Source organism: Pelmatolapia mariae, linkage group LG4 (genome assembly GCF_036321145.2).
Source record: "Pelmatolapia mariae isolate MD_Pm_ZW linkage group LG4, Pm_UMD_F_2, whole genome shotgun sequence".
Taxonomy (NCBI): Eukaryota; Metazoa; Chordata; class Actinopteri; order Cichliformes; family Cichlidae; genus Pelmatolapia; species Pelmatolapia mariae.
Window position 1 is genome coordinate 33,583,156 of NC_086230.1, and position 17,669 is coordinate 33,600,824.

The following is a 17,669-nucleotide window of genomic DNA, read 5'->3' on the forward strand; positions in this document are numbered from 1 at the left end:
AAAGGTTGATTAAAAAACATTAACAGTCCCATGAGTCTGTGCACGCTCTGTTGCAAAGCTGTCCACTGTCCTAGCGAGCGCCCCCAGTACTTTATCTGACTCTGTTATTTTCTTCACGTCTTCAGCTGAGAAGCTTTAAAACTTTGTGCAACATTAACCGGCTCATAATCAGACTTTTACATCATAACACGCCACTTTTAGGCAGCGTTTCTTGTTCCCTCATTTAAACCTGCACCAAAGCATTTAGCAGCAGTGACTACAAAGCCGGCAGTATGACGCCCAGTCCACATCTCTTGGGACGAATCCGACACCCTTGATTTCACTCTTGCGAAAAAACACTGTCTGAAAAATGGAGCTAAATGTGCGTTTATAGTGAGCTTTATAAATCCTGTGAAATGGTTGAGAAAGCAGTTTTGAAGCTCTGTCGATGTCCACAGCAACAAAAGTGTTTGAACTGCTGAAAAAAATCCACCTCCAGTGGATCCCGGGGGGGTGGAGCCTATCACAGCTGTCATATTTCTTAATTGTGATCCCTTCCCTCTCTCAGAGGTCCAACTACCTCCACAGAGAGGTGGTGTCTCTGGCCAGCCGGTATCCAAACGTGCGGGTGACTCCCTGGAGGATGGCCACCATCTGGGGCGGGGCCAGCCTGTTGACCATGTACCTACGCAGCATGGAGGACCTCCTCAGAATGGCCGACTGGTCCTGGGACTTCTTCATCAATCTCAGCGCTGCAGACTACCCCATCAGGTAAGAGCCTGAGCTGAAGTTTACACCTGATATTAAAACGTGTGATTACAGTGTGAAGATGAGCCCCAGCTGAAAGTGCCCGTAGTTCATGTTGTTTATGTTAGGTCTGCAAGTGTGATCTGACTGATTCTGGTGATGTAAGAAAAGGTCAGTTTGCAGAAATACAAACAGCCTTTGGTGGATAAAACACCACAGATCTGTTTAAAATAGACTGGAAGTGGGTGACAATGAGGTTTTAATAGCTTTTCCAAAACTACCTCCTCACCATTTAATCCCATGAACAACAGTACCACCAATGCTGGAAGATGTGTCAGACCTAAAGTTGGTCTAAAAGGTCATTACGTGATGACCTTTTATAAAATTTGTAAGTCAGGCTACTTCCTGGTTTGCAGTGTGGTTTGCTCCTGAATGTAAAAGCCTGACACTGTCAGTCATCATTTGAAATCCTCTGTTTAAGGAACACAATGGCAGCGTACAGAGTTGTAATTACAGTCAGATCTTCCTGTGGGCTGTGATGCTGATAATCTGTTAACTGACACATTTTTTTCTGCCAGTTTTTCTTGCTGGCTTCTTCCTTCCTCGTACTTCCTCGGCTGCAGGTGTAGCTTTCAGACGGCTGTGGAAGCTGTGCCACTCATGTCAGCTAACAGCCACTAATCTGCCCAGTCCTGTGGGCCTTGTTTGTTTGAGTTGATGCTCTTGTGGTTTATTGGTAACTTGATCTATACGACTGTAAACCAGAGCGAGCTGTGAACCTGCAGCTTTGAAGCAGAGCATTTCTTCTTGGCTGTCCCGTGTCTCGGTTTGATGGGATCTTTTTCTCTTTTTTCTTTTATTTGAGTGAAGGGATCGGCAGTGATCAGCAGAAGTCCTGAATTATGTAAAGCAGTAACGAGGTTACATAAAGAGGCCGGTGGAGGATACGTTTTGGCTCATCGGTGTGTTTGAACTGGTGCAGGGATGTTGAGAAGCAGGATGAGATCCAGCTGCCTCTCGCCTTCCTGAGTAAACGCCTCAGGCAGGTCTTCTAGCAATTTAGGAGCAAGTGTGAGCTGGCTTTGGGGATGTCAGAGGGTCACAGATGGGTGACATGTGAAAGGAATCAGCTCTACTGCACTTTAATGCACCTCAGCCAGGATATTGGTTTAAGTTTCTCAGATTTCATTGTGACCTAATCAGTTTCAACAGAGTCCACAATTAGGTGCAAATCTTAAGAGAAAAGTATGATTGCATTCAGACGAATCAATAGCCAGTGTCTTTGTGCCCTTTCTGAAAAGGATCTAAAATAACTTCAAGTATTTATCTGATCCACATTCTTATTTCTTGTAAATATTTATGAATGACTTAAAGTTTTAAACCAGTTTGCTGAGGAGTTTAACCCTGGAAGCAGACGAATCTCAGAGCTCACATTTCCACCCACGCTGCTCGGACAAAACCAAACTCAAGCCTGTTCTTAATGTTTTGGCATTCAGAGCTACATCACACAGTTGTTCTAATTGGTTCTAGCTCTATCCATCGCATCCACAGGCATTTTGGTATGTGCTTGTGTGACAGAGGCATACTATAGCTTTCTTCTTATTGGCTGCCCCTCATAAACAGAGGGTTGGCGCGGCAGGTGGGTGGAGCTTCTGTTCCTGAGACCTATAACGCCTCTCTATGACACCATATAGTGAGAAGAATAAAAACGGCATCAAACAGCATAACAGTATTTGTATGTATATATGTAAATATAAAAGCCAAGTTATTAGGTACATTTGTTCAGCTGCATGACAGAAACTCATTTAGTGGTGTAGACACAGAAACGCAGGTAGTTTCCGTGTCTACTTTGGATGTGGCGTGGCTGGTCTGAGTCTTTCAGGATCTGCCGCTCTGGTGGAATATTCCCACAGGACCATATCTATGGTGTACAGATAATAGTCTGAAAAAGAGAGAAACCAAATTTTCTTTAACGTTTATTTAAAGATAATCTGTCCTTTGGTTGTTAACAGAAAGAGACAAAATAAGAATTACAATCTTCACATTCAAGTGAGCTTTTATTCATTTTCCCACTTTCTGTAATCTGTAAAAACAGGTAAAAGTATCACTTCAAAAATATCACTTTCACATTCAGTTTGAACCTCTTTGCAGAGCTGATCAATCAGCCAGATTTTCTGCATGCTTGGCTCTGTGCAGTGACCGGCCACGGTCCACAACATGAGCACAACAGTGCAGGCAAATAGCACGATGGCGTGCACACTCGCAGCACACCAACATGTCATTAGCATGTGGCTGCGGCCCTTGCTAATGACATTCTTCTCTGTGATGGAAGAAGACACAACATTTGTAATGCATCGATCAGTTTCTTTGATAAAATCCATGAAAGTTTCCGTCCTGCTTTCCTCTCAGGATGTAAGTCATTTGTTTTATTACCTCCAGCGGTTAGTTTGCTGTTTTAATAGAAATATAAACTATACATGAACTAATTAAGTCACACACAGCATAAATACAAACATAAACAAACCGTGCATGGAAAAGCAAAGAGAAAGCTGTCACCCTGAAAGGCCTGAGGCTACTCTGATATTAGCTTTTAAATGGAAAGTTAAAGGTGACTGAAGGTTGTTTAAACTTTACTGGTGGACGGCTGAGCAGCTGAGGTCATTGTTTACTTTGTACACAGTGAAACAGCAAAGTGGTGTTTTCAGATTTCCACATCCTGGAGTCTGGACCGAGAGCTAAAAGCCTCACAGATGCAATCAAATTTATTTACTTCTCCAAATCAGAACTGGAGTCCTAATGCTGAGCTGACTGTTTAAAGCCAGCATTCATCTAAACGAAGCTGTTTCTGTGGAGAGCTCCACTGATGACACGTGTTCATCTTTCAGTCTTTTTTCTTTTCCATCGTTCTGTCCTCGTGAGCTCACGCAGACACAGCACCGGCCTGCTGTCCTCCATAACAGCAATGGTTTGAACATGCTTCTGGCTAAAATCCATAACACAGCTGCAGCATTAGCACCACAGCATCCATCGATAGCTGTGGCGTCATGAGCGATGGCAGCTCTCTGTGGAGAGGGGGTCACACAGCTTTCTCTTTCTTCACTTAAACATTCAAACGTTTCTTCCAAACAGTAAGACTGCAGATCAGTCTCTGCAGTTTTCAACTCTTAAACTGTTAAAGCAGCAGACAGAAATGTGCATGAGCACAGCAGGAGGGCGCGTCAGGGTGTCCGCTCTCTGAGGAGGACGTTCAGTTAATCGGGACAGAGAGGAGCTCAAAGTGAACCCGTCACACTATATATTATTCTTGGACGCTACTAGAGGTGCTTTGAATGAGTCGCAGCTCAAAATGATCCTCGTTTATCTTCTCACGGTTCTTTGTGCAGCTCCTCAACTCATCTTCTAGCCCCTCCCACTTAAAGCAAACCACCTTCTGATTGGCTGCCCCTCGTAAGAAGAGTGTTTGTGCAACATGCTCGGATGTTTGCAACATGTCTGTCATAACTAGACCCGCCCAAAAGCATAATCTGATTCTTGGACCCTAATGTGGACCATAATTCAAAAAGATTACATCATTTTGAATTTAATCAGACTTGAAACTGGAGATTGAGACCATAAAACCATCAGAAAGGTCACAGATCAGGAGATTCGAGACCTGTTTTCTCGTGGCCTCATGCAGTCAGTCTTAAGATCCACTGTGAAGTTTGTGTGGAGTTTGTGGTGCCATGAAGTGTCCAGAGTCTGGAGCAGGGGTGAGGAAAGGTTTTGGAAGATGTGGATAAGTAGGGAATGAGTTTATTGATCACTGGTCCTGATGAACACTGGCAGAATAAGACTATATTGTTCTGACAATGAGATGACGGCTAAATGACAGAGGCTGTGGAAGAATCCGATTTAGCAGACAGGGGAACGTCCTCATCCAGCTGAGGAGGAAGGTGAAATATACTTAATGTATGCAGTTCTTTCATCTTTCATCGTCACGATATCTTTGCACGTGTGTGTGAACGTTGGCACACTGCAGGGAGTCATGGACGGCCCGTCTATCTGCAGGCAAAAACCTAATCAGATGTTTTTTAAAACAAGCTGTAGTGTTTGCATGTAGATTGTGACAAACAGGTTTTTGTTTTTTGTTTTTTAAAAAGATAAAGGTATGTTTCCATGAATAATTGGGGCCAGCTGTGGGCCAGCTGTGGAGACACAGCACTGCTCTGCGGGATCATGTTTTTATCTTTGTTCTTGGACAAAATAAGACAAAAAGATGATTTTAGTGTTTTGTCCATGGACACACCGTCATGCAGTGACTGTATGTACTCACCACTGCTGGCCACTTTGACAGATGTGCCAACCCAGTAACTGTGATCAGCTCAGATTAGGAGCTAAATACAAACGGGTGATTTTCCAGCTGTTTATGTTACAAATGTGTCGTTCATACATTTAAGAAACAAATGAAAGAAAACAATAAGACGATAACATGAAACTCTTCTGTTATTGTTGAGTTTCCTTCTAAAATGATTTATTTATAGTTAAAATCACATTATTTAGAAAAAAAGGTCAGTGTATATAAACAGTGAGTCAGCAAAGAAACACGAATTCATGTGTCTCAACACGAAGGGAACAAAACAGTTTCAGCCCTAATAGATGTCAAAGCATCCGAAAAAACAAGCTGTCAAAAAGTGAAATTATTCCTCAGCTAACACATCTGTAAATATAATTTACCAAAGTAAATTGTACATGTGAGAAATCTTTGCTGATATACGACCAGCTATAGATTGCTGTGCACAGCAGCAACACAAACACGGCCACAGATGCACACATGCACGCCTGCGGTTCGTCTTAACGACTGTAATCAGCCATAATCAAAGCGATCTGTGCGTCTGCTGTCCTGTCTGCAGCTCGGGCCGACACCAGGCTCGTGCTGTGCATGCTGGGAGAGTCGGTGTGAGCGTGCAGCCTTCGCTTCAGGCCTCGCGCTGAAGCCGAGCCGCTTCCCCTCGACTGGAAGAGGAAGTAAACAAACTGGGGCAGCTGTCCCAAAAAACAGCCACGCAGCATCACCTCGATTCCCCTAAATGGAAGATTGTTTTTGCACAGTTTACAACAAGAGCCGCATCCTTCGTCAGCAACAGCATCCTGCTTACACGTACGGCCGTTAAAGGTTTAAAGTCCTCATCAGACACCTAAATGTTTGGTTTCTTCAGGAGGCCAAACGCTCACGACATCATGTCAGGATCAGATATGAACGAATTATTACATAATGGGAGACTGTTATGATTACACAGGATGAGTTAAAATCCGATTTATTTATTCCAAAAGTTGGGAAATTCCTGCGTTTAAAAAAAATAAAGTTACAGCTTAATAGAGTAGAGTTACTCGAGTCAAAATGGTTTTATAACTAGAATAGGAGGAAATAAAATAACATTTTTATTTTTATTTTAATCCCCCCAAGGAACGTTGGGAAGTAGAACAGCTCATTATGACAAAATAACTCTAATGAGGTAAAAATGACACAAAAGAATTAAATAGAAAAATAAAGTAAAATTAAATGCATGATCGCAGTCAGTAAAAATCTAAATAAAAAACAATCGAACACCATGTAAAGGCTGAATATAGAACTACAAAGTAAAATAGGTCAAAAAGTGCAATAAAGCCAAAAAAAAGAATAAACAGTTACTAAATGTAATAAAAATAAGCACAGTGCAACACAGTGTAAAGAGTAGATGAGAAAAACAACACAATAAATGAGCTCTATAAGATAAAAAGGTGCTCGATAGATGAAATAGAAGAATGAAAACTTCTTGCAGTGTTGTTTCAGTGTCCGTCTGATTTGGTGTTATGAGCAGCTGAAGTCTGGATGCTTTCAGAAATAGTCCTATGAATAGTTTAAAGTTGGGGTCACACGACAGGTGGGCCGTTCCGACGTGTTGGAGTTGTTATTATTAAACCTGGTTTGAGCCTGGATTAGGACTGCTGCTGTTTAAAAGTGTTTTTATTTTCTAAAGGAGGATATTTAGAGAGTAATTTTAAAGAGTAACACTTGACAAAATTAACCGTCTTTTACCTTTGTGAGAGCACGGTGTTGTTTCTGATAGCTTTTATATTATTTTAGTTGATTACGGTAACTTTTCACACGCCAGCTTTTACTGTAACTGTAAAAACAAACACCTAGACTCTGTTTTGGATGAAGCTCCAGCTGGTTTTGCACGAGGTGTGGGACAGGCTTCAGACTCACGTTAGACTTGTTTAATCCAGGTTTGGTTTTAGGTTTTTGTGTTTTTGTATATCTGATATATTTTCCTTTTTTCCCCTTTCGTCACAGCAGACTAACTTGCACGATGTTGAGATCAGAGCTCTGCGTTTAGCCGAGATTTGTTAAACTGTTTGCTAACAACAGGGATTAAAAACCAGCAGATGTTTCATTTTACAGCTCTGACCTGATGATGGCGCCTTAATAAGAGTGTCACAATCATCCTGAGTGGAAATGTGAACATCTTCTCTGCATTTCATCGTCATCTTTGCCGTAGTTGTCCTAATATTACGTTTTGAACAGCAGCACTGAAGCTCATGGTGACATCACAACCTGAACATTATAAACCTTGTTGCTGTCAAACTGCTTGTCTTCTAGACATAAACAGACTGGAACTGTTGATACTGAGGTCCAAACACATAAGTCACAGCAGTGTTCGCAGCATGGGGCCGGGGTGTGTTTGTTTCTGTGACCCGCACCTCCCGGTCAGATGGAGTCTGATCTGATGATTCACAGCTGTCGTCTCTCCTCAGGACCAACGAGCAGCTGGTGGCTTTCCTGTCCAAATACCGCAACATGAACTTCATCAAATCTCACGGCAGAGACAACGCGCGGTAAGAGAGTCCGCTGTGTGCCCCACGGGCCTTTATTAAAACACTGAGTGCAATGAAGTGAAAAACAAGCTGCACAATAACTCAGCGTTACGTTGGGCTGCGGGCCGAGCTGCTGAACCTGAATCGTGGATTCATGGAACAACGATTTGAAGCTCTCGGCGTTTGTGAGCGTAAAGCGGGGAGATACTTGGAAATGCTCCTGCGCTTCAAGAAAATGATCCCAAAATTATGTCCAAGTTAACCAAAGCTCGGTTCCTGGAAAGCCCTTGAGGGGCCAGCGCAGTTCCACTGAAACATCTTTGGCTGCATTCACAGAAAGGAAATCTGTGGGAAGGAAACACTGCTTGCTTTCAGGTTCTTTACATAAGCCTGTGTGTGTCGCAGTGTCAGATGCTGATATGAAATATCATATTAAAAGAAACAGACCTAAATACAACATGTGGGCTAAACACCACACTCTGTTAGGGTTACGGTTAGCACTGGCTGCTGCCCCTCATCCTCCAGGCTTTGAATCACAGAATAGACTGAGGGAAGAAGTTTACAACTCTTCTGAACTTGGACATCAATAAAATCTGGTCTACTCTGCATTAAGTAAAATAAATAACATTAAAGGTTAAAGGGTGTCATTATTTGGGCCTTTTTAAAGAAATCTTTATTCTGTAAGTCTTTAGCTGTCTCCTCATTACAGCACGCTTCAGGCTGAATGATCGTAAGCGTCCTCTCAGTTTCATCCGTAAACAGGGCCTGGACCGTCTCTTCTACGAGTGCGACACCCACATGTGGCGTCTTGGAGATCGAAAGATCCCAGAGGGCATTTCTGTGGATGGAGGCTCTGATTGGTTCCTGCTCAACAGGCGCTTTGTGGATTATGTGGTCAACTCCAGGGACGAGCTGGTCGGCAGCATGAAGCGTTTCTACGCCTACACGCTGCTGCCCGCCGAGGTACCACACACGCACACATATGTATAGAACTCTTCAGACACGCCACGCCGATACAGAGTCTGTCATTTTAACAAGAAAACATATAAAGTATTCCAGCAGAAATGATCCTGGGACATCCTCCAAGTCTGTTCTCTTAAAATGAGGCAATATTTCAGTTTTATTTCAGCTCACTTTAGGAATATTTGAAAAACCTGAAACACTTCTAATTTTTCACGAGTCTCTTTATCATCAAAAAAATTTTTTTATATATTTGATAAGTCAAAAAGCAAAACGAGATTTTGGGTTTTTTATTCTGCATTAAATGCATAAAACAGCCAAACGATGATGACTGATAAACGTATCTCTCCCTCCTCCAGTCCTTTTTCCACACCGTGCTGGAGAACAGCGCCCACTGTGAGACCATGGTGGACAACAACCTGAGGCTCACCAACTGGAACCGCAAACTGGGATGTAAGTGCCAGTACAAGCACATCGTGGACTGGTGCGGCTGCTCGCCCAACGACTTCAAGCCCTCAGATCTGCCACGCTTCCAGGTAGGACGCCACACTGTGCAGCATCATGTGATATCACAGCTGGCTTAGAGCCAATCAGGGCCCAGCATAAAAAAGACCAGCACAGACACTCGTGTCTGTGCTGTGGTTTGTGTTTGGAGTGAGTAGTCCTGTAACACCGGCTCACATCCCAGCAAACACTTTCCACTTGAGTCTGAGTTTAATGAGTTGCTGACTGTGTCTATGAAATATGATGGTCTAGTAGAATTAGCTCAGCCTGAACCAGCTGCACACAGCTGGACTTCCTGTTTCTTCTGTCAGGATGATGTGCACAGACGTCTTTTGTAGGCTAACCTGGACGTTAGCATTGCCTGCTTCCCTGCTGGGATTTTCTCTTTAAACTGTTGTTACTGCAAAAAATAAATCATTGCATTACATCTTCACATATTAATACAACCTTAATGATTCCTGAAGCATCAATAATATCATTAACATTAGTCTGTAGGTGACTTAAACACTATCTAACTGTTTAATGTTCTGGACAGTTTCTTGTTTGAGCATTCAGGGGTTGTGGTTAGTCAGCAAAACCCTTCATCTTAACCAAAGAGCTTCCTCGATCACATGGGACACAACTAACCAATCAGAGACTCGGACTGAAACGTGACATATGAACATGTATATATTTAATGTTTAAATCTTATATAACCACAAACGCATTAAAAACATTTGCTTTGAGGAATAAGAAGTACAAAATGTGAATTTCCAGGTTTCCTGTATACAGAGGCAGTAATCACACAAGAGGCAGCAACACCAGTGACATTTGTGTGTGTGGGGTTTTTGTTTTAGCAGAACTACACAAAAACTGATTTGAATTCCAGACAAGTTTATTCTGACGTCTTATTGTAGATTACATTTTGGTGGGAAACTGAGGGACTGTTTGTGTGGCTGTTTTTGTTTGTTTGTATTAAATAACTTGTGAATTTTAGGTCGACTCTGTGTTTATGAATTAGCTGCTAAAACATTAGCATTTTCTTTAATGTCTCTTGATTAATGTGTACTGTCCCCTAAAACCCCTAAAGAAAAACCTTGGGAAGCCCTACAGAGAAATCTGTTAACAGTTAAAGATTGAACTGAATTTGAAAAATCACATTCAGAAGTAAAGATGCCTGCAGAAAAGAGAGACCCGATCTGATGTGAACAAATAATTCATCCCTCAAAAATTCGTAACAACGAACCAAATCCCTTCAACAATAGTTCCCTGATAGAGAGGCAACTTTTGCTCCTAATATTTACCAAACTTACATCATTAATTTACGCAGGCCAGTGACGAGTGAAGCTCACCGTTTGCAGTTTAGCGTGCATACAGTTGCAAGCTGCTTTGGAACCCACCCAGCCTCCCGTTTTCCTGCTGTTCCCGACCTAAAGTCAGATCTGTTGTACTGATGCAACTTTTTCCACCTCTGGCTAAAAACAGAGTCTCAGCCATTATGAGTGACTGTAAGAAGATCCTGTCACAGTTATGATTGGTGGTGTGAGAACACATGAAGTCTGGATAAATCCACACTTGACACTTTTTTGAGATTTACTCATGAAATCTGGTAAATTTGTGGCCGTATCATGTCTCAGAAACTCCGCCTTCTTTTCCTCCTGAAGTCACCAGAGACCAGAATAGCTTCGCATTCACAAATTAGCAGTGCTGCTTTTACTTCCAGCAGGCGGTCCTCAGCTCGCTGTAACAACAGACCTGAGGACAGCGCCTGTGGTGGGGCTGCTGATGGCTTCTGTAAGGAGAGCTGATCCTGGAAAAGGCTCTGCACTTATGGCAAAAATATTTTTAGAGCTCGGTAGCTCCCCAAAACTCACTGCTGAGGTTTCTCAAGGTTGTCATTATTATAATGTCGGGTTTGCCAGTTGGAAAAGCGGCTCAGAGTCCTGGATATAAGGGTCACAGGACATATATGTACATACGCTTTAGTTTTTAGACTAGGCCACAATAAAAAAATACTAAAATGCACTGAAAAATCAGTCATTTGTAGCAAACTGTTTACATATACAGCATTAGTTCTCATCAGTTACTGCTCTTTTAGTTATTGACTTCTTTAAATCAGTTGGAAACCATTTCACAGATAATGTGCAGACTTGTAACTGACCAAAGTACGTGACAAGATCCTCTAAATAAAAGCAAAGACTTCACTGGTGCCAGCGTCTGAAATGTGAATACTGTGGTTTCATTAGGTTCCTCTGATGGGAAGCTTGAGTATGTTTGGCTTTATTTGTCACTTTAAATGTCAGGTTGGGAGTTTGAAGGCTTAGTTTGGTTTCTGTTGGACAAACTGCTGCCAACAATAATCAGTAATGGGAATAATGAGGGAATACGGCTCTCCTGGAATAACCTGAAGGATAAAAGGGTTAAAGATGATATATCTGGGCTAAATAAAGCTCCAGCATAAGAGTCTTGTCTGACCTTTGTGGGCACAGCGGAGAGCACGGAGTTAAGGTAGATTTATATGATTTCCCTCTGATCTGATGATGGATGAAACAAAAAGGCTCCCTGACTCTGTAACTAGTGGTTTCCACTGTTGTTTAGCTACAAATCACCCAGAATAACTTCTCAGAGGAACAAAGCGCCCCGCTGCAGGCTGCTCAGGCCTTCTCATTAGTCTGGGGTTTCCTGGCTCGCCGGTGCTGCCGGAGCCCACCGAGTTGGCGTGGTGAGGTCACACCCTCCTGGTGACATCATGTAGCCACGCCCTTCTTTCCTGCAGTCTGGAGGAGTTCTTCTTCTTGCTCTCAGCCTCTTTGTCACTTCTGTCCCACATGTTCTGAGCACTTCTGCTTTTTATGATTGGCAGCTAAACCAAGAGCTCTTTGAATTCTCAATGATAAGGATCCAGTGTATCAGTGCAGGTCATACACTGGACACCTTTATGAAAGAGCTCCTAAACTCCAGACTTTTATGACCTGCATGAATCGATAGCCCTCGCAGGACCTGACGATCTGATTTATCTCTGCTGAAAACCAGCAGAGCTCAAACCAGATGTGATGCCGTCCCATCACCGTCTGCGTCTTCAAAAACCTCAAAATGTTTTAAATGTTTATTCCTTTGAGGAGCTGAACCATAATACAGATTATTACAGCAGCTGTTTCTCTGCTGTGGCATAAAAATTACATTCATGAGACGAGAAATTTCACCAGTTAATATTTGACATGATTCACCTTTTTACTGGAAACCAGTCCAGGTGGCGACCTCATAAAGCTGTCAATGCGAATGTTCGCTCGGTACTTTTATTACTACAGTCTGATTTGATCATTTTCGTGTCTTTTTTCCCATCACGGCTATTTTAGGAAAGAAGGAGCCGTTCATGTTTCCTTTGAGATCCCAGCATGATGTCAGACTTGGTGTCTGTCTGTTGGGAGTGGTTTGAGTTTTGGAGCCTGGGAGTGAGAACATCGTATGGCAGACCTTCAAAATACTGCGTTTGGTTTCCAGACTTGGTTTTAGGTTAGAATCAGGTGTAGGCCGGGGTAAGCTGTCTGGGAATGTGCTGACTCAGAGGGTTTTCACATGGACTAATGTGTTCCCGGGCCGTCCTTTCACTGAGAATAAAATGATGCAAAGTATGTTTTTCCCTCAGTGCGCGTTTAAAAAAATAATGTGTGTGATGGTGAGAGTCTTTTACTGCAATGACAGTTTTTAACGTGTGAAGCTGCATGCTGGAGATTTCTGACTTAAATAGTGATCATCAGTATCAGATATGCTGACTGAAACTGTCCTTATTATGAGCTCGGTGGCTCTGTAGCTGCTGAGTGATGAGTTGATGTTTGTTTACATTTTAATTTCTATTTATCTGTATAAAAATTCCAGAGCTAAAACATCTGGACATGTTGTCATGTGACTAAAAACAAGTGAAAACAAAATATGTGAATAGAAGCCATAAACTTTAATGGATAAATTGTTAAAATACTTAAAAGTAAAGGATAAATGGTTGAAATTGTTACAAGAAACAAGGACATTATTTGGTTTATTATTTCTAATGCTTTTTAGTGATAAATCTTACATGCTTATAATTGTAAATGGGTGAAACAGCAGAAAGTAAAGGGTAAAAGGTTTAAATGTGCATCGTCAAACGTAAATAGTTTAATGTGGCAGTGAGTTAAATCGCTGAAAGTGAAGCTAAATGGTTGAAATTGTTATCTGTGAGTGATGTTGATGGATAAATGGCTTACAGTACAGTGGAGACATTATAAAAGAGGCTAAACATCGAATTAATGGTCAAATGCAGAGGTAGCTGTGAAGTTAACGTGGGTAAAGTAATGGCTTCGGTGTTGAAGCTGTTGGCTATAATTGGACGGGCTGGTGGTAAACAGACTGCAGAAACTGACTCATTTCAGGGTTTTTACTGCAGCATTTCATTACAACATTCATCTCACAGCTGCAGAAAGCAGTGACTGAGGCTACTGTGCTTCGTGTTTTTCTTGGTAAACATCAGTGATCCTGCAGGTATGCTGGACGTAAACAGCATGAATAAACCTGTTTGTGACAGCAAGGCACCATGGGATTGTGTTCCTTGTGTTTGGACTCATTTCAACCAGTGAGTCAGTGAAAAAAGTAAAATATCTTCTTTGTGACCATCAAACTGCCTTTTATTGTGCACATATCTTCATCCCTCCTCGTCTTGTCTCTCCTGACCGCAGCAAGCATCCAGACCCACCTTCTTCGCCCGGAAGTTTGAGGCCAGCGTCAGTCAGGAGATCATCAGCCAGCTGGACGCCTACCTGTTCGGAGCTCTCGCCTCGGGAACACCGGGTCTGCAGGCCTACTGGGAGAACATCTACGAGGCAGAGACAGACGGACCCGCAGGACTGTCGGACTCTGCGCTCACCCACTACCACGCCTTTGCTCGTATGGGACTGTCCCGCGCTGCCAGCTCGCTCCAGGGACATCCCAGCGACAACAGCTGCAGGTACGAACAAGGGTGCTGGGCTCCCATGCATGAAGAGGGCTTTGATATGTGTGGCAGTGTGTTTGCACCAGAGCCCAACCAACCACACGGTTACTTGCTGAAATCCCAGGCGTGTGTGTGTGTGTGTGTGTGTGTGTGTGTGTGTGTGTGTGTGTGTGTGTGTGTGTGTGTGCATACACGTACGCACTGGGGTTCAAAATTGTCCCAGAAGCATCCAAAGGCTCTTTTGTTAACACCAATAACCACAAATGGGAACATAAACGTTAAGAGTGCATCGAATCATGACGTGTAACTTCAGGGTAGATTACAAACAAACAGGAAGTGTTTTGCTTCACGGCATCAACAGAAAAACATTTTCGGATTAGCAGAAAAATGATTCTCACAGCTCAGATTTTTGACTGTCACCGTTTCACACATGGACACTTCTGTGAGGATATTTTCCACAAATGCCACACAGCAGGAATCGATCCACTTCAGAGCCACTCGATACTGGAACTGCTCCGTGTGGTTTCGGTGAGGGGTCTGCATGAATGGAGCTTGCAGGAATAATGCCCACTCAGTAGCAGTAAATGTGCCCGGCTGTGAGCTGCAGTATTTGCACACTGGCCCAGTCTGACGTCACTGACAGGTTCAAACCGGCTAACGTATGATCGTGTGATCCATCTGCATCAGGCATTACGTTCTCTCACACCTCTGTCAGCTGATGTTTACAGAAGCTCAGACTGGAAAGGATGTGATGTGAAAATGAGTAATGTTGCTCAGGTTTACTGCTTTCTCTATATTAATCAAATGTAGCGCTGTGCAAGCTTTAATTAAAATCATACTGAAAACTTGGCCTACCTAAAGAGTCCAAACACGTCAGCCAAACAGCCTCTTTTTGGTTTGTAAAGAGGGAATTTGGGGTCGTTTTGCTCAGGTTATTTTTCGAGCTCAGCTCCTCACCTGCAGGCAGGAAATGAGATAAAAACCTTGGCTTTATCCGGGGCAGTCAGACTGGGAATAGCACAGGGTATTGCATGGGAGAGCATCCATCTACAGGTGTAATCGTGTCTCAGGATCCCTTTTTTTCCACCGTTCTCATTTATTATCTACGTGATCGCCCATGCAGTGCAGTGTTTGCAGAGCCTTCAGGTTTGAACTCCAAGAACTTTGAAACTGTAAAATGAAGATGAAGCTGTTGTTGGTTTGAACTCAACATCTAGAAGCATTCGTCTCATCAGGTCCAGCTCACTGTTTGCACGGCTGTCAGAGGCTGGAGCAGAGGTGCAGGTATCACCTCCATCAGTTTCCATCAGTCTCTGTGTGACACACTGTTATTATTGGCCGTGCCAGTAAATTGTGCTTTTTGCAGAGAAAGAAACTGTGCAGTCGTCTTCTCAGGGGAAAGGGGAGGACTAGCAGATGAAATGTCTTTCCACCAAACTGGCCACCGCTGGTGTTTGTGCAGTCCAAATTAAATATGAAGATAAGGCGAGCTTGTTCCTTTGTACAATCAGGCTTCAGTTTCTGCACAGGCTAGATTTTTCCAGCTCCGTCTCTCTCACAGACCCACAGTAGGTACAAGGAGGTACTTGTTGCTGGAGCTTGGGTGGGGACTGGTGGCTGGCATGGGTGGGGGCAGCATTATGGGAGTGTGTGTGTGTGCGTGCGTGTGTGCAAGGGGAAGTAGGGGGTGGTTAGAAAGGGCCAGTCTGTTTCCTTCAACCTGTGATTTCAGTCAGAGACCTCTAAAACCATGTCTGCAGTAACATAGATGCATTTGAAAGCAGGCAGACACGGTTCCCTTCACAGTGGTGCTTTAGTTGGTTTAACAGATCCTTGGAGATTCTCCACATCCTCTGTAGAGATTCAGGGATTCGAGCTGTCACATTAAGAAAAAGTGTTTTCCAGGAAAAAGATTCGCCTGCCAGTCCGAATGAAAAAGGAGAAACAGACATAAACACCTGAAAGACGATTTTGATAATAAGGTGAGGCCATTCATCAGGAAATGAATGATAGCCGACCTGATGTCATTCTTCAAAGAGCTGGTTTCACATTTGGAGCAAAGTACCTTTGCATGATTCAAAATAATCCTAATCTATGTCAGTGAACACTGGCCAGTCCATCCTCTGTCTGAAACGAGCCGTTTCAGCGCCCTTCTCTCTTTCTTTGAGTTGTCTTTAATAGGATTGGCTTCCCCTTCAGAGCAGAAAGTCTGAATCGTAGCAGGATGGGGTGAAGTGCGTGCTCACAATCAGAGCAGAAAAATTAACATATTAAGGACTCTTTTACATACAGATTAAAGAGCAGAAAACTGTCTGAATCTGAGCATTTACAGAGTTTAAAGCCTGAGTTTATGTTATATACGAGCACTACTGCAACAGTATGTACACAACAGAAGAAAAGGAAATGCAGAAAAGACTGTCTGGAAACAGGAGAAAGGGCAATAACAGACTCTGTAAGCCTTAAAATCTAATTATCAGAAGCTCTGAATGTTGTAATTGAGGCTGCAGCCAAATGATTGGCATTAATGTGGAGAACAGTCACATCCTTAGATGTGTCCTTGATTCAACACAGCTGATTTAAATGGCTAAATGACCTCCTCAACATGCTTTGAAGCTCTCCAGAGGCCTGGTAATGAACTAATCATGCAGGTTTGAGACGGACAGACTCCCACGCCTCACCCTCCCCTCCCCAGAGACACTGCTTCAGACAATGACCCCCAACACACCTTCCACTTCTCCCCCCTTCACCCTCCCCCTCCCCAATCCAGTCTCAACGACCACCCCCACCCTCCCCATTTCAGACTCAACGACGACCATCACCCTCTCCAATCCAGACTCAACGACCTCCATCACACCTCTCACCCCCCTTCCCTCCTCCCTGAAACTCAGAATACACACTGAGGATGTGAGCCGACTATTTCAGAAACAGAAGCCCAGGAAAGCCCCCGGACCAGACGGTGTCTCACCCTCCTGCCTCAAGACCTGTTCTGAACAGCTGGCTCCCATCTTTACTCGCATCTTCAACAGATCCCTGGAACTGTGTGAAGTTCCCTCCTGCTTCAAACGCTCCACCATCATCCCTGTTCCCAAGAAACCCACCATCACAGGACTGAATGACTACAGACCTGTTGCCTTGACGTCTGTGGTCATGAAATCCTTTGAACGACTGGTGTTAGCCCATCTGAAGGACATTACAGGCCACCAGCTGGACCCTCTGCAGTTTGCCTACCGGGCAAACAGGTCGGTGGATGATGCAGTGAATATGGGGCTGCATTACATCCTGCAACACCTCGACCGCCCGGGAACTTATGCCAGGGTCCTGTTTGTGGACTTTAGTTCGGCTTTTAACACCATCGTGCCTGAACTTCTCTCTTCCAAACTCTCCCAGCTCAGCGTGTCTCCAGCTACCTGTCAGTGGATCACCAGCTTCCTGACAAACAGAAAGCAACAAGTGAGGCTGGGGGAGATCACCTCTGAAACTCGGTCCCTCAGTACTGGTGCCCCTCAAGGATGTGTCCTCTCACCACTACTGTTCTCCCTCTACACTAATGACTGCACCTCCAAGAACTCAGCTGTAAAACTCCTAAAGTTTGCAGATGACACCACCGTCATTGGCCTCATTCAGGATGGTGATGAGTCTGCATACCGGCAGGAAGTTGAGCGGCTGGTACTCTGGTGCAGTCAGCACAATCTGGAGCTGAACACTC

The 17,669-nt window shown here is 43.6% G+C and overlaps 1 protein-coding gene across 1 annotated transcript in view; it reads left to right on the forward strand.

The window, feature by feature from the left end:
* LOC134626561 (xylosyltransferase 1-like) overlaps window positions 1-17,669 on the forward strand; it is a 43,669-nt gene that overhangs the window by 15,328 nt on the left and 10,672 nt on the right. Inside the window, exons 4-8 of the mRNA XM_063472487.1 lie at window positions 548-750; window positions 7,501-7,581; window positions 8,307-8,523; window positions 8,880-9,056; window positions 13,710-13,978. Coding sequence (XP_063328557.1) covers window positions 548-750; window positions 7,501-7,581; window positions 8,307-8,523; window positions 8,880-9,056; window positions 13,710-13,978 — 947 coding nt within the window. The remainder of the gene's footprint in view (window positions 1-547; window positions 751-7,500; window positions 7,582-8,306; window positions 8,524-8,879; window positions 9,057-13,709; window positions 13,979-17,669) is intronic.